At 38.6% G+C, this 17,957-nt stretch overlaps 1 protein-coding gene across 7 annotated transcripts in view; it reads right to left on the reverse strand.

The window, feature by feature from the left end:
* The window catches only part of LOC121875322 (neurofibromin-like), a 78,442-nt gene extending 62,176 nt beyond the window's left edge, over positions 1-16,266 (reverse strand). For 5 of the 7 annotated variants that reach the window (XM_042379819.1, XM_042379823.1, XM_042379818.1 and 2 more), the window contains exons 1-19: positions 16,146-16,266; positions 12,523-12,666; positions 12,103-12,259; positions 10,787-10,904; positions 9,859-9,968; positions 9,241-9,359; positions 8,464-8,592; positions 7,491-7,733; positions 6,965-7,155; positions 6,367-6,511; positions 5,402-5,533; positions 5,062-5,255; positions 4,483-4,672; positions 4,062-4,254; positions 2,891-2,932; positions 2,083-2,156; positions 1,636-1,791; positions 992-1,176; positions 624-795 (exon numbers count right to left, since the gene is read on the reverse strand). In XM_042379819.1, the coding sequence (XP_042235753.1) occupies positions 624-795; positions 992-1,176; positions 1,636-1,791; positions 2,083-2,156; positions 2,891-2,932; positions 4,062-4,254; positions 4,483-4,672; positions 5,062-5,255; positions 5,402-5,533; positions 6,367-6,511; positions 6,965-7,155; positions 7,491-7,733; positions 8,464-8,592; positions 9,241-9,359; positions 9,859-9,968; positions 10,787-10,904; positions 12,103-12,259; positions 12,523-12,666; positions 16,146-16,229 (2,778 nt within the window). In that variant the 5' untranslated portion in view covers positions 16,230-16,266. The remainder of the gene's footprint in view (positions 1-623; positions 796-991; positions 1,177-1,635; positions 1,792-2,082; positions 2,157-2,890; positions 2,933-4,061; positions 4,255-4,482; positions 4,673-5,061; positions 5,256-5,401; positions 5,534-6,366; positions 6,512-6,964; positions 7,156-7,490; positions 7,734-8,463; positions 8,593-9,240; positions 9,360-9,858; positions 9,969-10,786; positions 10,905-12,102; positions 12,260-12,522; positions 12,667-16,145) is intronic. The other 2 variants (XM_042379824.1, XM_042379821.1) reach the window with 1 other exon arrangement.
* Between the last annotated feature and the right edge of the window lie 1,691 nt (positions 16,267-17,957).

The following is a 17,957-nucleotide window of genomic DNA, read 5'->3' on the forward strand; positions in this document are numbered from 1 at the left end:
CTAATAAAAATATATCAAGTAGACACCTATAGTCATTCTAAACATCTGTGCTAAAGTAAGAATCTTCCTTAAAATATATTTGAGCTAGTTTACAAAATTTGGTATAAAGAAGCGAGCTTGTTGCACTATGTGAATGACAATGTTCTGGTGAATCAAGCCACATAAGAGCTGCAGTGAGGGACTTTAGCATAGTGTGAAAGAAATTGTAGGGAAATTATATTAAAGATTATTTGGACATTTATGAAAGAATACACATAATGTTGTGTAAAGATAAACTTGTTTGGAAGATATACTATTAATATTAACATTATGGTCAGAATTTGGTGTAATAAGTATATAGTTCTGAAACTTTTGGTCTCTAATAATATATTTTCCAGAGTTTCCATCCCATAAAACAGGAAATGCAGAGTAATTTTTAATTCAAGAGTCCTAAATGATTACAATATTTTAGGACGGACAATAAACAGGAACCTATAATTCAGTGGGGAAAAAAGTCTTATCATTGTGAAGAACATTTAGGGTTTTCGGATAAAAATAAATAACCCTGTATAACAAGAGTGATAAAGAGAGCATAAACAACAGAGCATAAATATGATCACATGAAGGAAGACAATACACCTCACCTGTCCCTGCTGGTCGAAGAACTTATCAACAATAACCTTAGTTTGGTCAAAGAGGATAGGATACAGCAGAGGAGACATTTCGTGCCCCACCAACTCTTTTACGTGTTTCTGTATTTGGGTTCCGAATCTTTCATTGTTACACACCAGAAGCTTAAGAAGATGGCCGACAAATCTGTGAAAGAATTAATTCATGTGATTCATGTATAATTTATACAATGTTTAAGTAAAACTAAAGTGAAAATAAGAGCCATACTCATACATCAGAGCCATTTAATGAACTAGTGAATAAACTCATACACTACGTCCACTTAACACAGGAGTGAATAGTGAATAAAGTCACAAACCAACCATCTAAGAGATTCACTTACTGTGTGACAGGACAATACTGCATGTCCTGGTTAGTGTTGGGCAAGACGGCAGGTTTTCTAACATCGACGGTCAAGCTCGGGCTGACTCCCTGAGGTCGTGAGGGAGATTTACCCAACAAACAAACACCACCCAGCGCACAGAGAAACCCTGTCATGTTGGCCCACTCGTTGACTTGGTCCTGAATCTGTTGGATCAGGAAATAATTACAGTTTTAAGAAATTATAAACACCGTATAAAATCCTATGTTGACACGGAACTGTATACATAGTCAATTTGTGAAAAAAATTTAAAACTATTTATAATAAAACATAAATCAATGGAATGTTTATTTTATGTACTAATAAATACAGCTACAGGATATATTTTGTATGACTGTGAACAATACTGTACCTGGTAAATACACAATGTAAAATTAGTGAAGCTTAGTATCTGTGTCATTAGCAAAGAAAAACTGTAAAAGTCTCTGGAAAATGAAGTTACATTATTTAAAATATAATTAACCCATTATCCAGCAGTATTTTATCAATCAGGTTATTTTCAAATATGATCTGTTATGAAAGAGGATAAAAAATATCATGCTAAATAATAAAAACATCTTGTGTGTATTAAAAGCATGCATCTACTTCAAAAGTCTGGCACTTACCTCCATTTCATGTTCCGAACTTTGGTGAGACGCTCTTCTTCTACAAACAGAACGAGGAAACCCCTCAGAAATTTGCCCCTCCTCTAGCTTGGCCTTGGGGTACGACACTAACATTTTTGTGGAATTTTCCCAATTGATAAACGTGTCTTCCCATGCCTGTCGAGTAAAGTCAATAATGTATACAGTACAGTACACACAAATATAAAAATGTATTGACTACAATACAGTACATTACACTTCTAACTGATCTCTTGGTGCTGACAATATGTATGGAGGGATGGAAGTCAATAACAAATCTAACTACTGTACAGTATTTCCTCTCTCAAAATTCTTCTTGGTTACATCACAACTCTACCTGAGAACATGCCCCAATTATCTAAATTATTTCCACACCTAAGCACACACACACACACACACACACACTTTCTTTTCTGATATGAAACTCACATGAAGACAACCTGGTGTCCACTTCTCAATCTTTCTTAACAGAGCCATGATACGTTTCTGTAGGGCCGCTCTACCTGTTGTGGGGAGAAAATGAAGGGAAGTAAACAAGTTTTTCTCAAAATGTTAGCATGTAGCTGATAACTTCAAGATGTTGCAAAATACTTATTATTCATTTCAAATGCATAATATTCAACACAAAAATCATTATACCAACAATAGCATATAGTACATTAACACAACTATTACCGGTACTGGTGGACATTTTATGAGAAAAGTTGTATAATGGTAAACTGAACAAATCCATCAGTGGAAAAATGTTTGTAAAATAATGTCACTAACAAAAAAAAGGTCAAAAGCGAGGGTTTACCAGTCCTGCCAGCCATTAAGAAGTCAAACCTGCTACTACAGTTATGAATCACTCTTACATATAGAAGTTCTCGCTCTCTTTAATTCCAACTTCTTTTTAGAGGAGGATTCACTTGATGCCCCAAATGTGTATGGGCTCAGAATAAGATTTAAACACAGGTCCCCAGAACGTTTAACTATTACACAGACACTTCATCTTATGTGATTGCCTAAATATGAACTTTGAATAAAATAAAATAAAAACAAAAACACCCAAACAAATTCCTGGAAAAAGATGCTGTTTGTGACAATAAGAAAGACAAAGTAATATGACTTCAACAACATTTATGCATGAAAAAAAAAACGTAAATATGGATACAAAAATATATAGTACTATAGCGTGTTTATAAGAGAAATTATATACTGAAGACTATATATACAGTACAGTACATGATATTCTTACCCTGATGATGTTGCAGACTAAATATTCTTGATTCCAAAGATGCTGCATTAAAAAGACAGAGCAAGTTGACTAAAAGGCCTTAATATTACGTCAGGTCGCACATGTCTAGTTACTGCATATTTACTATACTGTACTATGAAAAGTAATACAGGTACAGTACAGTATAGACAAATGTCACTATCCCCAAAACCTGATGAAGAAATCACTAAGACTATTTGTGCCTCTATAATTATTTTAAACCTATAGGAACTGGAAGAAATAAAGTCACATTTAATCACACAAATATATAAGCCAAATCAAAGTTAAGAACGTCCTCAGGAACGGAGCCCATTCATAACCCGGTGACCCTCTGTATGCATGTTTGTATGTGTGTATACATGTGAACGAAAATTAGACGTTGGGGAGTGAATCAGAAGACTTTAAAACTTTTTTTTTTTTTTTATATCTGCTGATTGCCCAAGATCAGTAACTATAAAAATCACCTACAGTATTTCACAGGCAAGATGTATGAAACTGGCATAAGAAGTGTGATGTTGCGTGGCAGTGAAACATGGGCAGTTAAAGAGGATGACAATATTTTTATGCAGACTTGAGCAAGATGATGAAAATGGTAAGGTGGATATGTAAAATGACACTGAAAGATAGAAAACCCTATTCTGAGCTAATGGGGCAGCTGGGTGAAGAAGTGCACGAGACTGAATGTGGAGGGGAGGAGAGCCAGGCCGAGAATGACACAGGCAGAATGAATAACCTGATGAGAGAGGCTGCGAGACCATACAGCATGGAGAATAGCCATTAGGTAATCACAGCTAACCAAAGCAAAAAATATTCCCATAAAATAATGCTGATGATAAATATGTGTACTAGTGTATGCTGGTGCTAATGTTAAAGCTTGGAAGGGAAGATATAGCTGCCTATGACAAGGTAATGAGGTAAACTGAAAAACAAGAGACCAATTCTAAACAGTTACATACCTACATTATTTAGATTTTATTAGGATATTAGTTCCATATCATGCACAAACCCAGGTCTGATTCAAAGCACTAACAATTTACAAAACCCAACTACACCACAGTGAAGGAGATAATAATTTATAGGCAACATCTCCATTATACCGTATACTCATATCACACATTAATTCATGAACCTTATAAACAAACACAACCCCTACCTGTTGTGAGAATGGTGGAAGCAGCGGCGAGTTCCTGGTAGACATGGTAGTTCGGCAGTAGGTAAGTGACCGTTGCTGTGACTTCATCCCAGACACACCGAATGTCAGCCTCTTCACACAGCAAGGCAAAGCACGACATGGCCACCAACACAGCATCCATGTCTATGCTCCACAGGTACATTAGAAACACAACCTGCCAGTACAAGCACTCTCATTATAGCCTTGGTAAATAATGTTACAACACATCATTAAAGTATCTATCCTGGTCACATTCACCAATAAATAAACAAACAACAGAAGACCCGTATACATCACGCACATCATTTTAGAAGACAACACGATTTTTAAAATACACAAAGCAATATCAAGCACAACACAACACCCTACATAACTGTACTGTATGTTAAATGCTGTGACATACCTCAAGTTTGATATGGGCTTGTTTGCAGATAGCTATGTGAGCACCAATATTACAGTTGGCATAGTCTTTATGGCGAAGGAGAAATGCATTCCGACACACGAGGATGTCTCGTAACCACTTGAGAATTTCTGTGTAATTGACGATCTGATGTTGTATGAGCTTTTGTGATATAGAGAACAGCACTTGCGAACTGGAAGGGAAAAATAATGGAACATTAATTCAACTGAGACGATAAGAGGTCATTCTGAAGAGAAAGTTCAACAGTGGACAAAAAATTAACAGTACGTACTGTAGAGTATCTCATTAATGATGGTAAATATAACGAGGAGTTAAATCAAGTGCTGAATATCAACCTTTTTTTGGCTACAGCACAAAAAACAAGTCGAGTTTGATAACATTTGATTGATTGAGTAAAATATCTGAAGTCGTTGTTAACAGTTGATGTCAAGATATATGATAGTGGAATATGTCAACAGAATGGCAAATGACTGCACACACTGGACAAAAATTGGGAATGAATGTGATGGAGGTTGACACTTCAATGTTAGACCGAAAACGAGTTTAGGCAAGGACTCCTACCTGACATCCCAGAAGGTGTTGATAGGTGCTTCTGGGTTCCACATCTCAATCTTCTCAGGCTGGTGAAGGACAAGCAATGCCTCCATGGCTTCTGCTGCCACGTCTGGCATAGATGGATTATGAACTAGTGATACCAATCCATTGATCAGCTCCAAGGTTGAACTCTGAATCTCATGACCAGCTTTACCTTGATTCTGTTAAGGGGGCAAATTTTTCCATCATATTATAGTACAGTACTTTAAAACACAGTGATGCTAATTCAAAATTTTTTCATATTACAGAATCCTGTACTGGTACTACTGGGTGATGATAATGAACAGTCTTGCTGAACACAACTTACATTAAGCATGAGCATTGGGTCAGCATGTATGAGACGAACCATCCACAGTAGGAGGTTCCTAAACGAAGGTGCTTCCTCTGATGACTTCTCCTTAAACTTAAGCGTCCCCATTTTCTCCTTCAGTGATAAGCTCTGGCAAAATATAATTATATACATTAAATCATATGTTCATATAAATGATAAAAAGAAGTTATTAATGATCTTGTATTAAAAAACATCATTCTGAATATGTAAGATAGGCAATGACATTGATTTCTTGACTAAACTTCATTTGAAAAAGTTTCTTGCAAATAAGTTTGCATAATATGGCAATAAAAAAAATAACAGTTACACAAATATCACCGAGTCTATGGAAAATCATAAAACAGAAACTGTGTTCGTCATGATCTGTCAAAATAAATGTAAGTCAAATGCTAAAACATAAAAAATCACTTAGGCAAACTTACTAAACCCTTGACAATCCTTAAGCAAGAACCTAACAAAACAAACTTCACACTGAAAAGAAAGTAAATCAAGTCAAATTATCCAGACTTTCAGGACAACTAGATTCAAGGTCCAGCACGAGCAGATGTGAGCCAAGATGGACGACAGTATTACTGTATAACATTCTGAAATTTTGCTGATGGGCACTGGTGGTTGTGAATCCAAGCATCAAGCAAAGAAGACTCCTCCTCCCCTCCACTTCTCCACCCCATCCTTCTAAACCCCTTCTATCCTCCTCCTCCTACACCCCTTCCCTCCTTCTCCTCCTCCTCCCCATCCTTCTTCATCCACCCCTCCCCTTCTTTACCCCCAACCCTTCCCACAAGAGGAAGTATTATACGATACAGCAAGTTCACCCATAATCTAAAACTAAAATTACACTAAGGAGTCAAGCCTTTTAAGATACAATAAGATGAGGGAAATGTAAGAAACACCCAACCACCCACCCACACCCACCAGCACACACACACACATATACTCACCTGAATCATCCTTAAGGGGGTGTGAGAGATGCATCCCTGAGTGACTTTGTTGAGGGTGTCGGTGAACATGGATCTCAACTCACTGGACTTGTTGTACACTATATCAATCTGGGGCCACCAGGGTAGTCGCGGCTGTGTTATTATTCTGCGGAGAAAATTTTTAGAGAGATGTATGTAGTATAGATAATGAAAAATCCAATGAGTCACATTACAGGCTAAATAATTCTCTGACGTATACATCTAATAAACCCCTAACATAACCAATACACTTCCATAAAACCAAAATTACTTCACAGTCATTTCAGCTCAGTATAAAATAAAAAACAAACAATCTTTCCTTACCAGTATCCCAGTGTCTATTTCCCACTGTCCTGGAGGGTATCAGGGTCATGGCACATTTTTTCATACCCCATTCCTCCCGAGCTAAAACCTTTCGTACCAACACATGCCCTCCTACCTTGCCCCTTCGCTACATTTTCAGTGATTCTCTCTCTCTCTTTCTCTCCCTTCTCATTTTTTATTTTCTCATCTATCTTTTCTTTTCTCTTCCCTCTCTCTTCTCTCTCACATAATATAATTAAAACATCGATATTCTTACCTGTAGAGAGAGCTGACCAAAACGAAGTGATATGATGATGCAGAGTTTGGGTTAAGACAAACTTTGAGAGCCTCGTTGTTGTGTGGAAGGATGCGGAAGAGCGAGACAAAGCAATCTATCATAAGGTCCACATCCTGGCATATGAAGCTTTGGCCTCGAGAAAATGGTTTCACAACGTTGAAGAGCAAATTCTGGGAGGGAGGGGGGGGGGAAATAATGAGGGAAGCTGTAATACTGATAAACAGGAAGAGAGGAAGATATGTCTAGCACAATAAACTCCTGCAGACTGAGGTACATACTACTCCAAAATCTAGCTCAGGTGGACTAACCCGTTAATCCTAGTCGTTAAAGTTTGTACTTGCTATAGATGGGTACTTTTTAGGTATTTACACTGATACAGACACAAAAGCTATTCACCTAACCCATGTAATCCATTTCCCACAAGGAGAAAATATATGCTCTGCACTCTTCTCCCCCAAACAACAATGATAAAAAAGTCCAGTCCAGTTCAGACACAGACACTAACCTTTAATTCACTAATAACATTCTGGACTAAAACAAAGACCACATTATTAGAGTCGTTGATATTAATATAGGTTGCAATCTTGCACAACTTGACACAGGTTACAGCAGCTGCCTCTGTCAAATGTCTACTGATGTTGTGGGGTATCAGTGCCTTTTTTAACTGGTCAATAAATTGCTTCTTCTTAAAATGTCTTTGGGAACATGGAGCACCTGCATCTGCATTCACAATTTCTTCCAACACTTTCTGTAGAATAAGAGACAATAACAAAAGTCACTCTTTATGGATGGAGAAAAACAAATTCAAATTAATATAAACCTGAATACAAAGGTTTTTTTAAAGTGACAGGTTTTTCTATAAAATATATAACAAAAAGTACATAGAAAAAGACAAGAATAGACTCAAGAACAAAAAATCAATAATATTAAGCAAGAAAAAATTTATACACCAGAGAAATAAATACAGTACAGTATAATATAATCATAAAACAACAACTTGAGGGAAACTGAACAGAATACTAAGGAGAAAACATATAAAAGTGAAGAGCAAATTAGCAGCGATCACGAAAGTTATGTTTCTACTGGGCCCTCTGGAAAGCACCCTTAATATGGAGAACAGGAAAAAAGGCAGATGTTTGGGGGAAGTAAAGGCAATATAATAAAGCAGTATAGGCATGAGGAGAACACTCAAAACAACAACAATGATTTTGGCCTGATTGTTTAAGAAAGGGGAGAGGGAGGTGGTATATATTGCAGGAACAGAAAATAACACTGACATCACAGAGAGAATGAACACCAAATACCCTGTCTGCCAACAGTTAGTCTCTTACTGTCTCCCAACAGCTTATCTTTCCTTAGTCATCTTCCATTCCCCCTTCCACAACTTCCCCTGATGTTTGCAAATGTTGGATCCCTAAAATGACGACTAACACCATCAAAGGCACTTATTTATGTTATCAATGACCAAATGAACTTACCGGAGATAGGACTAGAAGCATAATCTGGAGGGGCCAAACTGCTGCTTTTCTCTTGTTGCTCTCTGCATAGCTGTCTAAGTGTTCAAACATTATCTCACAGCACTTTGCCAACTCTTCATTTCTTCTTTTCTGAAATTTTGAGAAACTTTGTTATCTATAAAGTCAATTTCTTTAGTAATGGGACTGTAACTAAAAGTTTCACATCAATCACTGAGGTAACAGCTCATCCAACTACCTTTACATTTCTCCATAAAATGAATGGTTCATCTCACTGATGACTGGCACCCTTCACACCTGTTTTACTACAGTATGCACTCTATTTTCCCGACTTCCTCTCCTAAACTACAAAGAAATATTTCTGCTTCATTAATATCATTAATTTTCATAAAGTCTTCAAAACACAGTACTGTGGTGTACACTTTCCTATCCTTCACCAGCTCTTCAAACTACTGGCTATGCTATCCATGTAAAAATCGAATTTTAGATGAGCTACAAACATCAGCTAGTGTGAGCCAAGTAGCTTGCATGCAACCATGACACAATTGACTGAGTAAAGACTTACCTCTTACATTTACCATTCATGCAACTGATTGAAAGTGTGAGGTTGAATAACCTTCAACCATAATTCAAGAATTTTACCTATGTTCACATCTTTTCAAAAATTAAGTTTTCTTCATAATCCCTTACATAAACTGACAACTTATTACTAATGCTCAATCTACTTAAAGGTTGAAAACTCACAACACCAGAGCTCTTATATGATAGAAAAATTCTCACCTGTAAATCTGCAAATTCATTAGGGTATGTGTCCATCCAATTCCATATTGATTTTTCCATTGAGTTCATCAACACTAATTGAGCATTTTTTCGTAAACTGCGAAATTTCTGTATAGTTTCTGAAATGAAATGGCAACAGGCGATTAAAAATGAGAGCATAGTGACAAAAATATTAATAAATTATCTTTACACCTTTCCTAAGTTTGTCTGGGATGGATCAAGGGGAACAGAAACCTAAGCCCTTTCAGTCCAATGCATGTACCTTGTACACCTAATGTCAAGAGTCCTAAGCTGTTAAGAGATGCACCACAGGCTGTTTCCCGCCCTGGTTCAATTACCTCGGAGCTGCCCTGAGCAATATACTGTAATGATGCCATGTCACCAGCAGTACTAAGTCATCCACAGAAGTTTCACAGCAGCTCAGATAACCTACAACACCATGGTGGAAGAACTTTTATCAGAAGCTCTTATACATGCAGGGAGTAACTCACTATAACCATTGTTCTGGATAATCACTCTACTGCTTGATCATGACTTCTTCAACACTAGACCTTGTAATTAATTGATCAAATATCATACCCTTGACTTCCATCACCCAGCAAATAAAAGAACACTTACCATTTAGGAGTTTGATGAGTCTGAAGACATCCACGTTAATGTGTTGTATTAATTCTATATCAGTAAGATCTTGAGTTTCATCTGTGTTGCTCGCACTGAGTTCTTGTAACCTGGAGAACAATATATATACTTCAGTAATGATAGGAGAGGAGAGAGTACAGGTAAATTCACTCAATAAGCACACCATCATTGTCTCTGCAGAATATTGATTTACTTAGCCCTTAGATAGATGGATGGATGGATGGATGGGAGCACAACCACCATGTGTTTGCATAATAATGAACACCGTCTTTGTAAACAGAGAGGTGTTGGTTACACACTGGAGGAATATGACACAACTATCCCACTACCTTGCAGGAAACTGATGAAATATTGGAGGAAAAAAAAATATGTGAAAGTGTGATTGAAGACACCTAGGGACTGATACAGTAAATCTATGACTGGGTGTACTGGTCATACTTCACCCTGCTTTTGTTCAAGCTTAAGGCATTTCACTCCCTATCCAACTGTGGCAGTAAACTTAACATTAAAAAAAAAAAGATCTTCAGGAAAGACAGATAACACTATCCCAAGGATGATACTACAGACAACTATTCTTAACGTGAGAGATATGCTGGGATAAACAACATGGTGGTACAGTACAGTACAGTATCTGCAGAGGAATATGTTTATAAATTGATAACATCAGAAGAAGAAAGTAAATAAACCTGATAATTTGACAGGATGAGACCCAGGAGGTAACAATGAAAATTTTAAGATAATTAACATGTTCTTAATTTCAACATTAAGTAAAGTGTCTCTAATGTTCATACAAATTTCTAGATACCAACAAAAAGTTTCTTAACGTTCTAAATAATACACAGAACTTTACTAGATAGCAACAAATACCAAAAGGTAAATAAGTACAGCACACATTTCAGTTACTTGCCTCACTGATATTCTGTTGAAGACGGCATTGAAGTTGTTTACACTGAGAGCGAAGAGTACTTTAGATGCTAAGTTTTTGAGCTGATTTACCATAGGATTTTCACTTTGCAGACCGGGAACTGAAAAAGAAACAATGTAATGAGCAGCTTCTTAAAGGAATGTTCAGTAAATGATTAGGAAATTGCAAACCTACTACAATAATACAGTAGTACCTTACTATACTGATAGGGGTGCAGCAGCCGAGGGGACAAACCAGTGCTTGCTTCCTCTCCTAATACCACTAATTCAATCCTGGGGGACCCCAAGTCCACCCAGCTGTTAATAGATACAGTACCTAACTTTATAATTAGGAAAGAGAAGACAGTTGGTTGCACTGTTGACCATGCTGCCTCATGTGTACCAAAGGATTTACTGCCCCAGAAAGGCATTCATGCCTATGGGACCCAGTTCTCTGCACGGGCCATCAATTCTCATTACAATGCCAGTGATTCAAATTGCCAAATACAGTATACAAAATAAATAAAGAAGTTTAGGTTTTTCAAATCTCAGAGCTTACTCTCCAGAATCTAACACAATTAACTTTCAGGATGTGCTTCACCACCTCCCAATTATCACTGATAGTGGTTGTTTTTTTTCTAAAACACACCCAGTTACTAACAACCACCACTATTAACCACTAACCTCTCCACTACCAGCCCACATACTAGTTCACCTGATTCTCCCTTCTGGGCTGTGTTGAAATTGTACTCATAACTATTTGTATGAAACAGACCTACAACTGTATTAAAGGAATAAAAAATGTTAGCATTAGAGATCCTGTTCTGGGCAATTGGATCATTTGCAAAGGTACTGTAGTGAAAACCTCAGGCACGGGCAGGATTTTCCCTCGTTCCACCCTACGTAACCAAGAAGAGAGCACGCTAATACAATAATAATAATAATGGAAGCCCCTCGAAATCGAGGATGGCCGGCCCAAGGGCCTCTTAGGCGTGAATTTGTTAAGGTGTAGAAGCTGTCGCCAACACAACAACCACACCCCAAGTTAACAAGCTGCATGACCCAGTGTCAAGGAATAGTCCGAGAAGATTGGACAACTCGCCAACTGCATTGGCTAACCATTACCCCAGAACACGATCCACAAATCGATTAACATCCAGGTTCCCAATTACTGCTGGGTAGACAGAGGCAAATGGCGTAAAGAAACTTGCCCATAGTTTCACCCTGCCCGAGGATCGAACTTGGGTCCACTCGCTTGCGAGGCGACGATGCTGACCATTACACCACAGGTCGCTAATATAGAAATACAAACACACTCACCAATAAACTGGCAGGTCTCTCTCAGTAGAAGTTTAACATTCATCGCTTCATCTCGTGTTGTATCTTTGGGTTGAGAGGATAAGCATTTCTCAAGGGTATCCAACACAATCAGTAGCGACTCATAATAGTTCTTCTCAAATTCTGGGCCATGCGATCGCTGAAATTAAAAAAAGGTAGAAATTTCCACAACCTTTCATCATATCGACTAAATACAGTGCAAGTTGGGTAATGACTCACTTGGATTGGTTCACAAGGCTGCCATAACACTGAGTGACAGATTTATGGCTATATGCTGTACTATTTTATACATGATCAAACAAGGTATCACTGGTAATAAAAAAATTAATAAGATACTTTTTCCAATTAATATCAACAAGCAAATAAAACACACATTAACAGAGTCTGACACCACTAACATACCATTTCGTTGACTTTCTGTAGGATCTTGTAAAGACCTGATATGACTAATGAGAACTTGTATCTACTAATCTGGATGAGGCACTCCTTGTTCTGCTCCACATTGAATCTTGAGTGTTGTGTCTGTGGGCCTGTCCGACACGGCAACTGAAAAGTCAACATCATTCAGAATTCATTTAATTTTTGTCAATAAATACTGTAATTAAATTCAAAACTACTTACAATGTACATATCTTTTCTTTAATCTTTGAAGTCATTATCCATCTGATGCAGTCACCATACACAAGAATACAGTACTGTATATAAACACACATATTCCCTGTACGCCTTGTAAAAGATGTGTTTTACTACGGTATGGTACTTCCCTACCCAAACCACTTCACAAGACCACTGGAGACAGCAACTGGGGGAATCAGTAGCCTATGGGAGGCCACAGAAAGACCTAAAATCCCTAGAAATAAGCAACACAGTGACGAATATGATTCCAGAAGTAAGTCATGTCGATTATCCAAGTAGATTGACAGCTTTAAGACTAACAACCCTTCAGACAAGGCACAGTAGGGCAAATCTCATTGAAACATTAAAAATCCTGAAAGGGATGGAAAACGTGAACCCGGGCCATTTCTTTGTGATGTCACGCACCACCAACACGAGAAGACATAACTACAAGCTTGCCAAGTCATCACGCAGAATGAATACTGTTTAAGGAAATAATCCTTCACAGAGAGGCTGGTAGAGCTATGGAATGGTGTACCAACCCAAGCTGTGGAATCATGAGCAGTACTGGGCTTCAAAACTATCAAGAACAATGGAGGGATCATACACAGGCCACTGGCCTCTTTACCACAGCATGGTCACCTCTAGTGGGTGGCCATTAGGTAAGAAAAGGTAAAAATAAGTTTCAGGACACAAGGTGATTTTTTAGTAATTTTTCAGAACAAAGTGCATCTTATATGCTGTTAAATACAGCAATTGTTCAAGATTAAATTTTGTGGTGAGCCAAGCAAGACAACCACCATCATAAACAACACAAACACTCTTTATACAGGATACACATTATCTGCGCTAAAAGTTACTGTACATCCTGCCTAAGTGTAAATTTGTATAATGATTTTACTGAATGAAAGAATGAATGAATAACTATGTCTACATATCAATATACCAGTATCTCTCTATCCATTTCTCTACAGTGTATCAAGTCATATGTATTACTGGTACAGTGTTCCATAGGTAATACAGTACACTCACACTGTAACAAGGTCAATTAAATTTCACTACAAATTTATTCACACACATCTGAGCAACAGATCAAGTTACTCCTACTACTACAGTACTGTACATACCTGAATGGGTTATCTTATCTCTTATCTCTCCCCTGACTGATTCCACAAGAATGAATTAGTTTAAAGTGGAGTTTCCCTTATCTGTACGAGCATCACACCTTGTCACCTCCTCGTGTGGTAACAGCTGGCCACTCATTCATTACAGATAAACTGATAAGAGCAAATATCTTTCTCACCCCCTAAGACTTTCCCCCTCTGTCTACCGTCTCTCTTATCCATCCCCAATCTCCCACGGGAGACACAGCCATGTGACTAGTGAAGCCCCTGTTACCTCTTGCTTTTAAGTCTCTTTATTGGTGGTGGAGTGTGTACAGTACATTCACCAGGAATGCTTGCAGTCATTTTGAGTTTTGTCATGAGGACTACAGTAGAAAAAGAGTAACTAATACAAGTACAGTATTGTAAATACTGTACTGGTACGATACAGGTACTTTATATGTTATCTTCAGTAACTGTTTATATACAGTATTTATGCATACAGAATCGGCTTTCCTGAAAATAGAATCCCACACTGAACATGAGTTATTTCATACTAATTTGTTTACAGAGCAAACAGCTGCTCAGCTTACCACAATTACTGTCTTCAACACTTAGTAAATTAGTACAGTACAGTTGTGTATTAATCATCACCTAATAAATACTATTGCAGTGTATTTATCATCACTTAATAAGTAATAAGGTAGTGTAAAGGATTATGCATCTGCATATACCCTGGTTTATTCATTTATCATTTGTTTAAGTGTACAAGTAGCCAAACTGAGTCATCATAAAACACTCAAAGGTAATAAATAACGTATTAAAGAAGGTATCTTCATATCAAATACTATTCAGTGTGTTATAGTGACCCGTTGTAAGCAGGTCTACTGAAAGCTCTCACGAACGCATTTTCAGTAAACAACCTTCTGATACAGCTTATCCTTTTATTTTCAAGACACAAATTACATACAGTATTGTATTTTTTCTCTATTACTGAAGATGTTATATTAATCTTGGTGAACCATAAGAGGCCAATCATTTACAGCTGGGTGAACTGGGAGTGCCTGCTGGGGATCAAACCACCGACTCGTGGAACAGAAGGTAAGCGCTGTATACACTAGACCACAAGTGTTTATTTTCCTTCCCTCCCCTTCCAGTACCCCTAACACAAACAAACCATCATGGAAGTACAGTACTCTAAGTCTGATTTTTGTAGGAGTGAACAACAGTACTCAATGGTTTACTCCCGCTACAACCAGAGTACTGAGGGTGTAGAGGTGAGGGTGTAGAGGTGAGGGTGTAGAGGTGAGGGTGTAGAGGTGAGAGTGTAGAGGTGAGAGGTGAGGTGAGGGTGAGGGTGTAGAGGTGAGGGGTGTAGAGGTGAGGGTGTAGAGGTGCGAGGGTGTAGAGGTGAGGGTAGTGAGAGGTGAGAGGTGAGTGTAGAGGTGCGAGTGTTGAGGTGAGGGTGTAAAAGGGTAAAAGAAAAATGTATTTGTACACATTTTACATGAAAATAATCTATGATAAAATACAAAAATTAAGTTGTCATCCTTAAACTAAATATTACCATAAGTTTGACCTCTTCATAACAACAAAGGTAAGAGTACAAACAACACAACTATGATATATAACCCTACTCATGCTTAATAGTGCTCTATCTAGTACTGTATGTCAATAATGTCAAGATATAAATGTGATATCAACCTTCCTACCACATACAGTACACGAGTAACAAGTAGGAACATACATACAGAGGTTAATAAAGTCACTAAGCTATATATACTTTGTTTATTTCATATTAAGTTAGTTGATCATACCTTTTGTCTACCCTCACACACCCACCCCTTACCAACACCCACAACCAGTCATGTCATCAATCAACGCCACCAATTAGTGACAAGAGGCAAGACACACATAGTAAAGTAGATGTGTTGGGTGTTTGTGGCGTGAGTGTGGTACTAGTGTGGTAGTGAGAGTAATGACAGTGGTGTAGGCCGTGTGGCTGCCTGTGTCGACCTGCTCAACACACGCGCACATTAAAAACCCACTCTCCTACCCTCCCTCTCACCCTTATCTTATCCTAACCCCGTATATTTAAACTCCCGGAGTCATTCCTCTCCTCAACACCAACGTAATGGATACGAGAAATAAGGTATTGAAAAAGGCGTTGAGTTCATTCATAGAGACAGGTCGGCGATCAATAGCTGCCTCCCGATCCCATTCATTCTATCAAAACAAAACACAAGTTGTCTTCAAGTGTCAGACAGGCGCCATACATACCCTACGCCACCTTCATCCCTTACTCACCTGTTCTTCGAATCTTATAATAAGCGCTGATACCCATTCTACAGGCTTTTGAGTTGCCATGCTGGAGAAATTTGGGTAGAACATAGAGACTGTCGGGCATACGATCACTTAGTCACCGCCATATTGAACCACTGATGACGTCGAGGGTGGGCGGGGTATGCGTCGAGGCGGGTCTTTTGAATCCCTCTAACACCTTCCCCTTCACCTTAAATAACTTCTATCACTTCATTCATGTGATTTAATCGAGGTAGATGACAAGCTCTTGGGCCGCTTGGTGATAGAAATATAGTAGGTGTAAGTGAACACACTGCAAGTCAACCATGATAAAAAAAATATTTCTGCTAATATAATAAGTAAATGTTTAGCAACACTTGTAAATAAAACGTGCAGTGCATGTATATCTTTGCTATCCATTTACATTTTTGTTTACCAAATATTTTTTGGGTTCATGCAGCATGGCCGGAAACAAGAGATACGCACACACACACACACACACACACACACACTTCCCTTCATCAGTTGTCATTCGTTCACTTTTGTTATTGTAAAAGAAGTGTTCAACTATGATGCTCCCCCTTTCACAACAATGCCCCATGTCTGGTTTATCTCTGTTGCTTCACCCAAACCACCATCACCTGTTACTCGCGTGTCCTTCCCCGAAAACAATCATCGAAGTCATGCTCTCTACTCATTCACGCGCACTACTGCATCCTTGCGTCCTTCACCACCCTAACCTGTGTGTTCCTAGTGAAGACTCCAGTCTGGTGACCCCTTGGATGTTTTCAATCAACTAGCAGACTCTTGCAAATCTCGGGGACCAGACGGGGTGGCAGTATTCAAAACGCCGCAATGTTGCTTCACTCTCTCTTTTACAGGTACTTTAACGGGCAATGTTCGGTGAATTTGGCATCCTGCGTACCGCCGGCAAGGCCGTAACACTCGTCTTGCCCGCGGTGCCCACCGTTTCTCTGTAGATGTCGGTCACACTAGAATAACCCGTTTTAGTACATCCTCCTTTCCTCACACAGCCAAACTGTGGAATGCTCTGCCTTCTTCTGTGTTTCCATACTCATACAATCTGTCTCACTTTAAAAAGCTGGTTTTCCGGCATCTTCATGGTGAAAATTAATACTGTACAGTACAGTATAGCCTTTTTCTCTTCTATTTTTAATTTAATTTTACTCTTATTTTTTGGCCCCCCTAGGCCCCGTTGTGGGTCGATGACCTGTGCCCGGGTGGGCTATTCCCCGTAAAAAAAATCTCATTTTTGAAAAGCGTTACGGGGGACGCTAAGCATCTGAACACCCTTCTTATATGGCGCACTGGCTTAGCTGCTTGATCCACCTTCTTCTCACAATGGTCCGACAACTTCAGTTCGTTGTCAACAGGCACGGTCTCCGTTAATGCTGTTGCTTCGTCCTGCTGGGACCTGTGACACGCCTCCTTACTGTTGGTATTCCTTTGACCACTCCTCAAATTGACAGAGATCTTTCTGTAGCTCTTCACAGTCCGTTTGGTTTTTAATTTCCTTGAATAACTTGGCATCGTCTGCAAACATTTGTATGGATGAGGAGTGTATAGCTTTTGAAATGTCGTTTATGAAACCAACAAATAACAACGGGCCCAGTACACTGTCTTGTGGTATCCCGCTTGTCACAGGAACACTTGACGATTTCGTGCCATTAATCACCACACACTGCTTGCGGACACGAAGAGTTTCCGATCCACGCTAGGACACTTCCCCAAATTCCGCATTCTTCCAGTTTAACTTTCAGCCTTTCATTGGGTATGCTGTCGAAAGCCTTGGCAAAG

This window comes from Homarus americanus, unplaced genomic scaffold, assembly GCF_018991925.1.
Source record: "Homarus americanus isolate GMGI-L3 unplaced genomic scaffold, GMGI_Hamer_2.0 scaffold56241, whole genome shotgun sequence".
In the NCBI taxonomy this organism is placed as follows: Eukaryota; Metazoa; Arthropoda; class Malacostraca; order Decapoda; family Nephropidae; genus Homarus; species Homarus americanus.